Raw genomic sequence first — 15178 nt, 5'->3', positions numbered from 1 at the left:
CAGCCATGAAGTTTGAAAAAACTTAGATTCTCTCAGTGGTTCTCTCTCTTTTCTTCTAAAAGCTTCTTTGGCATTTCTCAATTTTGTAGTCATTTTTAAATCTAAATTTTCTATTCTGTTATGTTCTATAGTCTGTATACCTTTTCCTTGATACAGTATTTCTAGTACCTGCTGTTTGCATCTTTCTTCTGCCAATAACTGTCATCCCCCTTTTTCTTGGAAATACCCAGCTACCACCCAACTATACCCAGCCACCTGGTCTCTTGTAGTCATAACAAAACTCACTTTGAAGCCTCTTTTTAGCTGGTGAAACCAGCAGTAGTCAATTGTACTTGAGTGCACTTAGGTAGTATGAATTGGGTTATATTAAGGTACTCATCATCACATCAAAGATACTATATATGTGTATAAATATAGAATATATGTGTACATGTATATATCTATATGTGTACACACTTACACAGACCACACTCACACTCTAAAACAATTCCATTCTTCCAGGGGAAAACACTTAGGTATCATCCTTGATTTCTCTTTTTTTTTTTCAGTCCTCTCACTCAGTATACCTAGGAATCCTGCTGCATCTACCTGCAAAATATATCCTGAATCCCTCCACTTCTCCCCGTCTCCTCATCCAACACATCATTGTCTCGTTCCTGGATTTCTATACGTATGTGCCATAATGGAAGGGATCTTTGTAGCTTTTGTTCATTATTGTGTCACAGAAATGTAGACACAGTAGGCACTCAGTTAATATTTTGTTGCTTACTTGTAACCAATTAAAATTAGTTTTGAAATGTTGTTATCAATGATGTTTTCCCCAAGATGGCCATAAATTTAAAAGAATACGTTAAAGATGGGAATGCAGTTCTCAGGAAAGATTTTTCTAGTAAGACTGTATCCCACAGGGGACCTGGGTGGCTCAGTCAGTTAAGCGTCTGCCTTCAGCTCAGGTCATGATCCCAGGGTTCTGGGATGAGGCCCCCATTGGGCTTTCTGCTCAGCTTGGGCTTTCTTCTCCCTCTTCCTCTGCCCCTCCCCTTCTTGTGCTCTCACTCTTTCTCAAATAAATAAAATCTTAAGAAAAAAAGAAAAAGACTATATCTGACAGAAGTAACAGAACCAAGGAAGCTCTACCCTTTCATCAAGAACTTTTTAAGAAATTCTAATACTGGATCTAAAGCAGCTATATGAAGAATAATAAGGAAGGCTCTTCTATCTTATTTTTTCCTGTAATATCTTGATAAAGAGGAAGAATGCAGGAAATAAATGGATTTATTTTGTCCTGAATTATTCATATTAATTGTTACATGGCCTGAATTTTTTGGGTAACTGCCAATATTTCTCTTTGGGCTAGATAAATTTAGCATTTTGCACTACTCTCCTCAATACAGTATCTATCATGTGGGTTTTTCAGATGTTATCTAGTATGCGTGGGATCCTCTCCAACCCCTGCTATTCCTTGTCAGTAGGAATATTTAGCTGTTACTGATTTCCCTAATACTTTTTCTATTGCTGGTGAAAGATACCCTCCCTACTCCCCCATATCCACCTTGGCATTGGTTTTCACATCTGGGTTGATCTGACAGGCTTTTTTCCTTCCCCAAACCCATAATGTTAGGCCTAAAGTCATAACTGCCACTCTGGTTTGAAAAATAGGACTTGTGGCTTTCAGGTTGAGGTTTCTATTTTCTGTTCCGATTCTAGATTATTCATTCTGCCCCTGAACTCTGGAACAGTACATGCAAATACATTTCTGTAGCTAAACTGAATTGTCTAGATTTTTAGGAAATCACAGAATCATTAAGAGTCTAGAAAGGGTTTGAGAACAAGAGAATTCTAATGTTTAAATGTTTGTAGTATTTTTTTTTATCCAAGCTAAGGCATATAGTTTATATATAGGAAAATACTAGATATATTAGTGATATAGTATTAAAAGACCAGCTATTCCCCTAAGATACTAGAGAAAGGGAGGAGGTAAGTTCTGAGGTTTTATAAAATGAGAAACTATTATTCAGTATGAAAGGACCTACAGCAAAGAAAGTCATTATTTTAACCTGGCATTTCCCAAATTTATTTCAGGATAGAACCTTTTTCACATAAGGAAACTTTTCAGCATACTTTGGAAATATTGGTGAAAAAAAAAAAGCAGGTACTTTAGTTCTAGTCCTGGCTCAGGCATTAATCAACATTTTCATTCATTCAACAAACATGTACTGAGTGACAATTTCATGGTACACACTATTTGAGATGGTGGTGATATATTCAGGGAACAAACCAGATGGAAGCCTCTGTCCTTCCAAGGATTGTGTTCTGGTCAGGGGAGAAAGACAATAAACATAATCTGTAAGTAGTACAGTTACTAAGTGTTTTAGACAAGCGTGGAGCAGGGCCGGGGGGTCAGGAGTACAGGGGTTGCAATTTTAAATAGTCATAATCTTGAGTAATCACTGAGTGTCTGTTTTCCTCATCTATAAAATGATGAAATTCAACTAATCCGATCTTAAAGGGCTGCCGGAACTACGGGTTTGCTTTAACCACCCAAGAGTTGTATCCAACTGTGTTACTGCTGGCCCATGAGCATCTCACTGAGCATTTATAATCACCAGGTTTGGATATTAAAATTCGAAGAAAAGTTTGTAAGCTTAAATCATTTGTTAATACCTACAAAAGAACAAAGCATTTACTTTAAATGAATGCAAAAAAAATATCATACTGGTCCTGTTTTTAATCTAGCATGTACCTCAATCCAATATTGAGTAGAAAGTACTTAAGGGTAAGAAACCTCTGCTGTAAAGGTACCAATGGCTTTTAAGCAGATGTTAGCATGTCTGTATGAAAATTTGCAGCCATGTGCACATTGTGTTACTGCTGTAAGTCTTTATGTAAATAGGAGGTCTGTGACTTGATGCTGAAATGACCTTCTAGACAGTATTCCATTGATGTATGCCTGAGCTTGTATCTCAGAATAATTAGAAGTTTTGACTTAAACATCTTGGTATACAGTGTTTATGTTAATTATAAATGTCTGGAAGTTTCTGAAACTTTCTTTGTAGCTTTTTATCAGAGATAGACTTGAGTTTGGAAGGACGGCTATGGATTGTGGCCCCAAGCCTTTGATTTTCAGCCCTTCATTTTTGGAATGAAAATTAAAATCTACTTTTCCAATTGGTGGTATATTTTAATATTCTTTGTCTTGAATAAGAAACTGTTTGGAATCATAGTCTTTGATACTTTTTTAAGTAACATTTCATTCTTTTTTTTTTTTTTAAAGATTTTATTTATTTATTTGACAGAGATAGAGACAGCCAGCGAGAGAGGGAACACAAGCAGGGGGAGTGGGAGAGGAAGAAGCAGGCTCATAGCGGAGGAGCCTGATGTGGGGCTCGATCCCAGAACGCCGGGATCACGCCCTGAGCCGAAGGCAGACGCTTAACCGCTGTGCCACCCAGGCGCCCCTTAAGTAATATTTCATTCTTAAGGCATTTAGCTAAAGATTTCAAGTAGACCATGTGTCCCTAAATATAGTGGCATTCATGACCTTCAGGAAAAGCTTAAAATACTATATTTAAAATTGATAAGTTCCTATCACACAAAGGGATGCTCTTCCAAGATTGTTTTTAAATCAGACCTCAGATATTTCTTTTCCTGTGGTGGTAGCCCATTCCCCAGAAACTGACCCTAGGGCTCCCAGTAACAGTCATTTCATATTCATCCTCCTCCCCTTCATATTCCATAAATTTAAAGGCCAGTTTATAAGAAAATGCTTTGTAACCATTCTGGAATAAAGGACTACTGCTTCACTATCTAAACAAGATGTGGCTTAGGCTCGTGTATATCAGAGAGAGGAGTGATGAGTATCCCCAAGTTTCCCTGAAAGTCTAGTCTCTCAAATGGCTTTAGATTTGGTAAGGTCTTGAATCGCTCCTTAGCTGTGGCCTTCAGCAGTCCCAGAGGCTCTGTCCACTCAGAGGTCCCCATAGTTTAGTTCTGAAGTTCCCGCTCATCTAACCCCACCTGCCCTAATTGTCATACACAACCTGCTCTTTTCATTAAGTCTCTTGCTTTACTGCCCATGGGAGCCAGACTGTTATGCAGATTTACCAGCTATGAACATAAGAGCTCTTTCCTACATCCTTTTCATTCTTAAGAGCATAGTTATTGATACCAGTAAAATTTGTATCTAATATATATACCGCCTTCAGGAAATGAGATTTACTAAATCTATAGACAGTGTAATTTAAGCTTTTGAGATTTTAAAGATGTAAAAGTTGTTGGCAACCCTTGCTTTCAGATCATTTACAGGAAAAGCCTGAGATTAAGTCAGGCTGTATCATCTGCATTGGTGCTGCTCTGAAAACTACTGAGGAAAGGTGACATAGAAACTCAGAACTCTGTTTTATCATCATTCCTTAACTTCCAACCCCACCCCAGCTCCATAGCTGGAAAAAATACCATGATATACATCAAGATTCACCTTTGGGTCCCAAAATGAATATGATTTGCTCCGAGGCCTGCCCCTGCCCCCATCTGCACAGTGCTCACTTATACACACACCCACAGAGAACAGTGGTTAGGAGAGACTGTTGAGCAGTCCTGCTGTCATTCTCCATCATGCTCCCTTTCTTCCAAAGACTAGAGGGAAAAGCTTGCTTGTCACTAGTAGTTAGCAGCCTGAGGACCTTATCTACAGATGCGAGGTATATACAAGAATAAGGGGGAGTGGTAAGGACTACAGTCTCCAGATAAGTGTTACATTGTTTGGTTTTTCTTTTAAGTTGCAAACTATACCAGTCTTTTCTAATTGTTACTGCAGGTGAGGGTTTTGGAACTCTTGAGGGGAACTGAATTCTCAGAGACTATCACTACAAAGGTTCACTTTCTTTATCCTTAACCAATCCTTTCTCATTTTGAGAGTTCTTAGTAAATTATTATCTAAGAGCTGTTTTTTTAATTGATATCCAAAGTAGGCCTTCCAAAAGAAGTACTTCTTTATAACTCCTGTTAAGACTTTTGCTTATTTGCTGACTTGATGGTGTTTAGAAGTTGCAGAAATTCATTTGCAGTAGGTACTTAAATCTTCATTTTCTCTCGGACTAAAATATACTTTAAATATGGCTCAGGTGCACCTTTTTGCCTTTCATTGTTTTCTGATCGGAAGTTTTCAAAATGGAATAGTGTTGCAAATAAGTTAAAACAGTTCCTTCCATTTGATACTAATTGGGAACTTTTATCTGTTTTTTTTTTTTTAAGTTACTATTTTTCCTTCTACTTCATTAATATTCAAAAGTCACTGAAGTCAGAATTCTCTTGACTTCTTTTCTAAGAGACTGACCTTCCTCTATTTCTAATCCATAGTGTCTCAACCTTGGCCCTACTGACTATTTAGACAGGGTGATCTTCGTTGTGGGGGCTACCCTGTGCACTATAGGTTTGGACAATTTCTCTCCTCTCCAGGAGGTGCCATTAGCACCCCCCAGAGCAAACATCCCCCGGGGCAAAATTGCCCCTTGTTGAAAGCAGCTGTTGTGATCTATGTGTAACACATGCTTCCAAACACATCAGTGGGGATATAGGTTGGGTTGTGTGTGCTTTTTTAATTTTGTTTCTTTTTAATCTGATTCTTTCCTATTTGGTTTGTGATATTTTTTAAATAACTGTAGGTTTTGTTTGTTTGTTTTCTATTAAAGACACTTTTAAAGAAGGAGAATATGAAAAACTTCTGTGTCTACCTTTAGGCCAAACCCTATTATTCTGAGGAGCGTGCACAGTAATTCATACCAGATATTTTTATTTTTTGAATCTTCCAGATTTACACAAGACACTGTGTGTTGGTTAAAATTTTTTAAATGTATAGGAAGATAATTTTTTACCTTAAAAAGTATAAGCATTACTTCAGAAGAATCACAGTTTAGAGGATGAGAAAGGAAAATATCTACATTTAAGTATTATAAAGATTTGATAAGAGCTTCCCTGAAGTGTTCTGTTTAGTATATGTCTGAGCTTAAGAACTCCTGTAATTAAGTTAAAAGTTTTAAGTGAAAGAATACTGAACATTTATAGAATTTGAGTAAAAAGTCTAGTCACTCTTGAAAAATAAAGATAGAAAAAAACTCTTTGATTCCACTTTTTAAAAATGCAGTGTAGAATCTCCCCAAAGGGACAGTCTCCCATACTTTGCTGGGTGAAGTGCTTCTGTGTTTCCAGACTTGGGCTGCACAGGAACGAAGACCTTAGACCTCAAGTGAAACCAGAGTCCGGCCTGCAGATGAGCCTGCAACCACTGTGAAAATCTCCCCACCCAGGCTTTGCAGATCTGTGTGAGGGTTAAGTGGGAAGGAAAATGGAAGTTAAGTGAGTTAGAGCTGGAGAAAGGATTCCATTCAGGTGTTCTTACCTTTTTTTACCTGTCTTCTCTCCTAGGCCTTTAAGAGGCTTTAACTATCAGCAGAACCCTGCTATTCTTGAAAACATAAAAGCAGACAGATGTCAGTGAGTGCGTTTACACTCCGTGCCTGAGGATGGACTTTTTGTTCCCTTGTATCTCACACAACGTTCCTTTGGCTCCTGCTCTCCCAATACCTCTATAGAATTAGGAAGTAAAACATAGTATTCTGTTTCACCAGTGTATGTGTGCCAGCTAGGCACTCACTTTGCACACCCAGTAATACAGCCTGATGAGTCCTTCCAGAGTAAATTAAGACTTGCTAACAAAGTTCCAGCATTTTAGAACTAGGGGAAATTTTGAGAAATGAAAGTAACTTTAGGGACCAAAAAAGGTATAATTTATAGAGTAGGTAATAAATGTAGAAACTTACCACCCTAGCAATTGGAACTAATTTAAAAGAAGGAATTAAAGATCATTTAAATTTATGGATGATAGAGGCTGTGTGGAGTATATTATATAATACTCAACATCTTTGGTAAAATTTGGCCTCTCAAGCTTTACATGAGTTTTCTGAATCTCCTCTGAAAAGATGTTTTTCTTTGACTTATTTCTACCCCTTGTTCATTTACTCCTTCAGCAAACATTTATTGCATGTCTGCTATGCAGTAGACATTGCAAATTGTCTCCCTTCTTACCTTTCTTTACATTTTTGTTTTTGTTTTGGGGGGGCCAGTGGGGTGCACGGAATTGGTAGCTTGGTAGCTTCAAATAAATTCTTTCCTTAGGTCAAAAGTTAGGTGTCTTTTAGAGTGAGCAAGTCAGAGTTGCTTGCAGGGTGTCCTGCATGGCCAAACAGAAGTTATACATGTTTATGCTTCCTAGCACATTCATGAATATCTATCTGTCTGCCTGGCAACCAGTTAGTTCTGAATCTTCATCTTACCATAATGGAAAGGGCAGACAGATTTGGGGGGAAAGAATGAGAACTGAAGAACATTCCCCCACCCCATCCCCGCTCCCTGCTCGTCTCCTAAATTGCTAAGACTCTGTACATTTGGGGGCTGGAAAGCAGAAAGTCCTATTTTATATTCTTGCCAATGAATCCTTTTCATAATTATCACCTAACACCATGGTAGTCCTACAAACCCAAGGGAAGAAAGGTCTTAGGAGCTGGAAAGGGTGGAACCATTGAAAGACAGTGAGAAGTTTTCAGTTCATTTGTTCACAGATGTTTACCGAGGTCCTACTATGTACCAGGAAAATGTGCCCAGTACAGGGGTTCAGTGATCTAGAGAGCAACCCCGTCCTTTCACTTTTGGGGCTTCCCATCTAATAGAGAAACTAGACCTTGAGTAAGAACATAAAAACATTTGCCTTTTCCACGGTGTTGTGTGGGGCTCAGCCTTGGAATCCTCTCTCCAGGCTGCTGACCCCATTCTGTAAACATGAAGGTAAGAGAATCTTAAGGCAGGGAGAAATCCCCCTCTGCGTTTTGGTGTGAATGTAACTATGGCATTCACCTTATGCTGCTAGTTATTCTTCGAAAATATTACTCAAAGAAGCAAGAATTAAAATGAAATGTGCATACAATAAGAGGGTAAAGATTGGGATATAGACTCTGCCCCAGAGATCATTTAAATAACTAGAAGCTATTCAGCAGGGGGGCATGCCAGCCAAAGACAGAACCTTGTAGCTCAAAAGAGGGAGAGCTTTTTAGCAAATTCACTAGTAACTCTTTTGTGTGAACTGTAATCATTTGCTAGTTTGAAATGAAGAGGTTTCCTCTTATAAACTATTGATCAGAAGTGATTATTGACACTTAAGGGTAGAAAATGGAAATAAGAATAGTGTGACTTTTAGGCATACTTGCTTGATTCCTTCAATGATTTGGTAATTTAAATGCTGTAAATTTAAATGCTCAAGAGGGCTTGAATATAAAATAAATATCACTTGAAAAACAGTTAAGTCAGTCATCAGATCATTGTTTGTCAGATTCATAATTTGAGATGTTTCTCTTTTTCCCTCCCTTTAGCTTGTCAAAATTCCTAAAAATGATCCCCCCAATGAAGTGCATACCTTTAACTTCTATTTGTCAAATGTGGGTAAAGACAACCCTCAGGGCAGCTTTGACTGCATCCAGCAAACATTCTCCAGGTAAGTATGTTTCAAGATATACTGAAGGGAGAATAATTTTTCTTTGAGAGTTTTTTTTAATTAAACAATATACAGTAGTCATTCCATGTTTGTTGAATTGAATTATAGAGCTCTTTTATTAAGAAATATTGAGCACCTACAATGTGCCAACAGTTACATCTGTCACTGTGGGATACAATCATAAAAATTTTTAAGTTCTTGCCCTCAGGAATTTCTAAGGTATAGATTTTTTTATGCATAAAACAGTTCTTTTTAAAAATTAAAGACAAGTTTAAGAATTTTTAAAAAGTTTTTATTCACTGTATTTAAAAAAGAGTGCCTTATTGTATTCTCAAGGTTCACCCTCCAGAGTAAAGGAGTGTAAAAAAAAAAAAAAGTATATCTTGTATATCCCTTTCGTTCTTCCCTATGCAAACCTTGTTTTAAGATAGATTTTCAGAAATTTTTATGCTACAGCATAATGGAAACTAGAAATTGACCCCAGTAGAGCACTTTTAATTTTAAAAGAAAAAAACAAGAAACGGAGGAAGACAAGAATATACACCCACATCCCAGGGTACCATGGAACCCTTATCTACTTAGGTCCCTCTGTAAACAATAAGCTGCTTGTTTGACTTGTCTTTGCTGTGGTTGTTTCTGATTAAAGAATAGGCGCCTTGAGTAGGGGGAGTTTGTTCTGCCCATGGATAAAAACAAGGCCTTAGAACCCCCAACATCCCGAGAACATTGAAATTGGCCCAGAGTGTCCCAGGCCATCCATCCCTATCTCTCATCTGTGCAGTACTTGAAACTGTGTGAGGGCTTGCTGTATGTGGGAGAAAGGAAAGGAACACTATGTTGCAAGGGAGCATGGGAGGCAGAGATACAAAATAAGACACTTCACTGAAAGAGTTCTGAATTTCTACTCCCATTTAGGGTGACTAAATAACTTTCTGTTATCTTAATGTGCCATTTGCCTGAGTAAATGTTAATTTTTTTAAAAGTTGCCCACCCCCAAACTTATATCTTTTGGTATAAATTGTGTATGTTGTAGATTTTATAGACTTTTCTGTACTGGCCATATGTGGCTGTTTACACTTCAATTGGAAAAATGAAATAAAATGTAAAATTTAGTTCTTCATTCACATTTACCACATATTATGGGCTCAGTAGCCACATGGCTGGTGGCTGTCATAATGGACAACACAGATACAAAACATTTCCACAATTGCAGAAAGTGCTGTGGAACAGCACTGTGAAAGATTACAGAAGCATCAAGTATAAGGGTCTTTGGTGACTGTTAGTTCAACCCCTTCACTGCACAGATGACGTATTCATAGTTACACAGCTGGTTAGTAGGTGACAAGGCTGAATAAAAACTAGGTCTTCCTAACTCCCAGTCCAGTGTTCTTTACATACCGTAGGACACACCAATTTTAAATTGTGGTGCTATCACTTATAACGCTTGTCTTTAGAGAATTATTTTATTATAGTGAGAACACTTTGACCTCAAATTGAACTATGTCCCATTAAGAATTTTACTGAGAAACAATCCCCCCTTCAAAACCAGTGATAGCATCATAGGTGATATGGTTTCTCCCTTAGATCACAAACACCCTGTGTGTTTATTTCTACGTTGCTTGTTTGGAGAAGGATTTAAAGTCACTTACAAAATGCTACGTGATGCAGCAAGAGAAGTGAAAGAGTTATTGTGAGAAAATTGGGGCAAATACATTAGTATGATCCAAGTGTGTTTTATAAAAGTATGATCCAACTATGAAAGTATGATTTGAGGTGCTTTATAAAATGGCCTTGTATGGGTATAAATTGAAATTTGCCACTATGAAAACAGAAGCCCTGAAACTTTCAGTTCTCCACCTGGCAAGCAAGTTTTTTTATAATTTCATTCCACCTTTTCTACCCAATTGAATTTTTATTTTTGCCATGGATCTTATCTCTGCTGTAGTTCAGGTTCTCCCTGAATGTCACTTTTATCATATCTAAAATGGAGGCAATCCCAAAGTTAAAATTACCTTTCAAAAAATTTCTTAAATCTGTCCATTCACAGGCCTCTTGGAAATATATAGTTCAGGGCACACAGCCCCATACAGTAACTAACGCACAGTCTACTGTAGGAAACTGAGCTAGGCTAGAGAAAAAGACTCTAGGAATGCTTACATGTCAAATGTCACATGCTTATATGTCACAGTATTTAAGGTACTCTTAAGGTACTTTTAAGGTAACTCAGTTGAAAAGGGATGAGTGGACAATTCTATAGAATACCTTCTTGCGTACAGGGTTTAGCTCTGTTTTGTTTAATGGAAAGATCTATTTCTTGACTTTGAATGGTGTAAGCTGTAACTTCATTGTGATTGGCAATAGGATCAGCTTATTGTATTTAAATTACTTAACAAATAATTTCAGGGGGAGATGCTGAAATTCAAACTTCCTCCTGCCAGAACTTCAAACTGTAGTCTCTTCTTCCCACTTTTCCTCCTCCATCCATTTCTCTTACGGGTTAAGCCCTCATCCCTCCTTCCCTTCACTGGTTTTTCAGCATTCATCTAGGTACACCTAGTAGCCTGGGTACGATCTTTAATTTGTCTCTGTCTCCACCTGTGGCTAATCACTTATCAAATCCTGTCAGTTCTGCCTCCTAACTATGTCTGGAATCTGTTTACTATTCTGCATTCACACTGCCCCACACTAGTTCAAGCTCTCACTCCTTGCCAGTAATCCTTCAGTTAGCCTCCTAAGTGGTCTCCTCCTGCTTTCACTTTTGTGCCCCCTACCTCCCAATCTGTTCTTCATCCAGATTGATCTTTTTACAATACAAATAAGATATTTTTTCTCCCCTGTTTTCAGCCTCTCTCTTTCTTGGGATAAAGTCTAAAATCCTCCAAAGCCCTGTATGATGTACTTCTCATGCCTTCTTCAGTCTCATCTCTACTTGTCCTTTCCAACTTTCTTTGGCCAAACTGAAAACTTCCTCCTTGCTTCCCCTGGGCCCACACAGGTTGGTTCTCCTCCCAGAAAACTTCTATGCTCCCCGCCCACACACACACCCCGTATAGACATCCCTGTAGATCAGCGTCCGCATCACTTCCTCCAGGAAGCTTTTTCCTTGCCCACAATCCAGGTGAAGTACCTTCTTGGGGGGTTCCCTGCCTCCCTGCCATTTGTCATACTATGTCATAATTTCCAGTGTGCTCATCCTTGTCACCCATTAGCTTCTTGAATGAGGGGCCACATCTGTCTTAGTCCTTGTCTCTGTCTGACCCTCACATACTTCCTGGTGTGCAGTCCCTGCTAAATAAATATTTAGGAGATGAATGAACTGTTTTTTTTTTTTCTTAAATAGCATTTGTACAGTTATTAGGAATTTACAGAAATTTTATCAACCCTGTTTCTTAGCCTCTTAACAAAGCTAGTTTGGAAATAGAGTATCAGAGCTGTAGTGACATTTTCATTACTTCTATATTCCAGTCTGTTTTAAAGCCATAGTAATTTCTTTTTAAAATACCACCGTAGGGGCACCTGGGTGGCTCAGTAGGTTAAACGGTTAAACATCTACCTTCCGTTTAGGTCATGACCCCAGGGTCCTGGAATTAAACCATGCTTCCTGCACAGCAGGAAGTCTGCTTCTCCCTCTCCCTCTGCCCCTGCTCTCTCTTTTGTTCAGTTTCTCTCTCTCTCAAATAAATAAAATCTTTAAGGTAAATAAATAAATATATAAATAAAATACCAGTGTACTTGTTACCACAATCCCCTAATATTAGCATAATACTTTGAAGCAGAGCCATCTTCCAGGCCAATGTTAATTTTCATTTTTTTAAATAAAAGTTTTTCAAAAAATATTTACAAATATCTCTTGTCCAGTATTTTCTTCAATATTTGCCACACAAATATGTCATCTTATGTAGAGATTTAACAAAATGGTAAGTACAGAGTCTACAAATGTTTAGGGTATTTGGGATAATGATAAATCCTAATGTTTGGCAATATTTTGGCCTTAAAATTAATTATCTTACTAAAAATAAAAAGCATTGCTGTGGGTCTGTTTCTTCTGGTCATTTCTAAAGCATGCATATTATGGTTCCTCCAAAAGTAAACTTTAAACATTTTTCATATCAGTGGTAGATAATTTGTTATAAAATGAAAGTAGAACTACAGTACTCATTGAGACTCTGGTCTTCAATACAAATACTAATTATTTTCAGAATTTTACAGATTTGGCCTCTGAGAGTTCATTTTACCCATTCTATTCAAAATATGGGAAAAAATGTGATATGAAATGAAGGAGAGGAATTTAAATATTTTAAGTTTCAACAATTTAAATTATTAATATTAGTTATTTCCAGATTGCAAGGCTATTATTTGGGCTGATTTTAGGATTATACAGTTCTCGCTTGCCTTTATTGTACAAAATGAGGGACATCTCTAACAAAGCCACCATCTTACTTGACAGCTCTGGAGCCTCCCAGCTCAATTGCCTGGGATTTATACAAGATAAAATTACAGTGTGTGCAACAAACGACTCGTATCAGATGACACGAGAAAGAATGACCCAGGCAGAGGAGGAATCCCGCAACCGAAGCACAAAAGTTATCAAACCCGGTGGACCATATGTAGGTTTGTATAGATATCGTTTTCCTTCTCACTGATTGATTGGAATAATTCAAGACCACTGTAGGTAAATACTGGTAATATTAACTTAATGTTAACACAGAATTAGTTTCCAGAACATTTTGAATAACATGGTCAAAAATCATCTGTTCTCATCGGTAGGAGAAGAAAGGGATAAAGAAAGGGGGGGTAATCAGAAGGGGGAATGAAGCATGAGAGACTATGGACTCTGAGAAACAAACTGAGGGCTTCAGAGGGGAGGGGGTGGGGGAATGGGATGGGCTGGTGATGGGTAGTAAGGAGGGCATGTATCGCATGGTGCACTGGGTATTATACGCACCTAATGAATCATCGAACTTTACATCAGAAACCAGGGATGTACTGTATGGTGACTAACATGATATAATAAAAAAAAATTACAATAAAAAAAACCCAAAATTACATAAAACACAAGTGAATGCTAAAAATAAAAATCTCTTTTCTTGGTTAAAAAAAATCATCTGTTCTCTTTATACTGATAATTGGACAGATAGAAAAGTTTTACTTCTTTCATAAATCCTGATCCTTTGTTGGTTATTTATTATTATTGTACAGTACTGGGATCTGGTCATGTTACTTTACTATGTTGTAATAGTGGTACTGTTGTGTGTTTTTTGACACTGGATGATGTAATTTCAATGATGGACAGTTTTGGTCTTGTTTGGCATTTTTGTAGGGTTATTTTTACCATAAAATCTATTAGTAGAATTTCTGAGTTTTCATTAATAGAATTTCAGAGGATCTTTGCACATGGAATTTTTATTCCAAAATATAAAATATGCTTATAGCAAAGCATGAGGGTGATGCCTTTTGGTACCTCAATTGTGATGTCGTTCATGGATTCTTATCCTCATCTATCCATTAATTAAGAGGCTGCCCCACCCCCATCATCTTTATGACCAGCTCACTCAAATATCCATCAGACTGAAGGGAAGTAAGACCAGACCAGCAAGATGAGTCTCTCCTTTATGAGCAGTGACCCTAACAATTTTTAAAGAGTTGATTGGCAGTGACTATTAACAGTAATAGGAAGAATTAGCAAGAGTGAGGATGACTTCTTTGAGGCTTTGGTCAGTTTAATAACATAAGTCATCATAAGTAAAGAATGAAAAGATAGAAATTTAGAAATGTAAATGCACACTAAAACAGTCTCTTGAATAACCAAATTCTTTAATCAACATCTTTCCATGGTTTGGTATAATTTTACTTCTGTATTTTCCCATTGCTGACCCAGCTACAGTACATTCAACTTTGAGAAGCTCCACTGATATCTTTAATAAGTATTTCTTTGGAACATAGCCAGTGCTCCTGGGACTTGGTGCTTAGCTTAGATACATTTAGTTTGGTTTAACAACAATTCATGGCTTCCCCAGGTATCTGTACCCATGGGGCCCAGTCCCAACCCAGTAAGTTACCAGCAGTGAGATTTTTCACCTTCCCTTTCCTGCTGAGTGAGGTAACAACTCCCAACCTCCTTTCTTTCTCTTTATTCTCACAAGTAACTTAACTGTCTCTGTAGTAGGCTAAATCTCAAATTGTTTTTAAAATGCACAAGATCTGCCGCACTTAAATTTAAGTACAAATGGTGAATTTGCTGTCCCTGTTGCTTTGAAAGTATTTTTTTTACTCTGTCCAGTACCGCCATTTTATAAACAGTGAGGCAAGTTAGTGTGTTTCACAAAGGACTAAAGGACTAAAACCACCAAAATGGTTTTTTGGGTTTTTGTTTGGTTGGTTGGTTGGTTTTTTTTTGGGGGGGGGTCGTTTGTTTGTTTTTGCCTCTCAATAGAACTAGCTGAAAAACTTTACCTTGATTTATTCCAAAGTTTGCAAATCAACAGTGATCACTGTACCTTTCCATTGAATGATACTTGGGTGTTCCTCCATTCATGTGTTTTGTTTTGATAGGGTCCGGTTCAGTTTATCTGCACAGCATGTTACATGGCAGACTTGTCAACACCCAGAATCACATAACTCATACTCTTTCTAATG

General features: G+C 37.6%; 1 protein-coding gene across 1 annotated transcript in view; it reads left to right on the top strand.

Annotated features, from left to right (window-relative positions):
* Window positions 1-15178, top strand: part of ELL2 (elongation factor for RNA polymerase II 2) — a 72779-nt gene that overhangs the window by 34052 nt on the left and 23549 nt on the right. Inside the window, exons 3-4 of the mRNA XM_026498591.4 lie at window positions 8421-8542; window positions 12990-13153. Of these exons, the coding sequence (XP_026354376.1) occupies window positions 8421-8542; window positions 12990-13153 (286 nt within the window). The remainder of the gene's footprint in view (window positions 1-8420; window positions 8543-12989; window positions 13154-15178) is intronic.

Source organism: Ursus arctos, unplaced genomic scaffold (assembly GCF_023065955.2).
Source record: "Ursus arctos isolate Adak ecotype North America unplaced genomic scaffold, UrsArc2.0 scaffold_5, whole genome shotgun sequence".
Classification (NCBI taxonomy): Eukaryota; Metazoa; Chordata; class Mammalia; order Carnivora; family Ursidae; genus Ursus; species Ursus arctos.
Note: the sequence above shows the minus strand (reverse complement) of the source record. Positions and strands in the feature narration are given on the sequence as shown.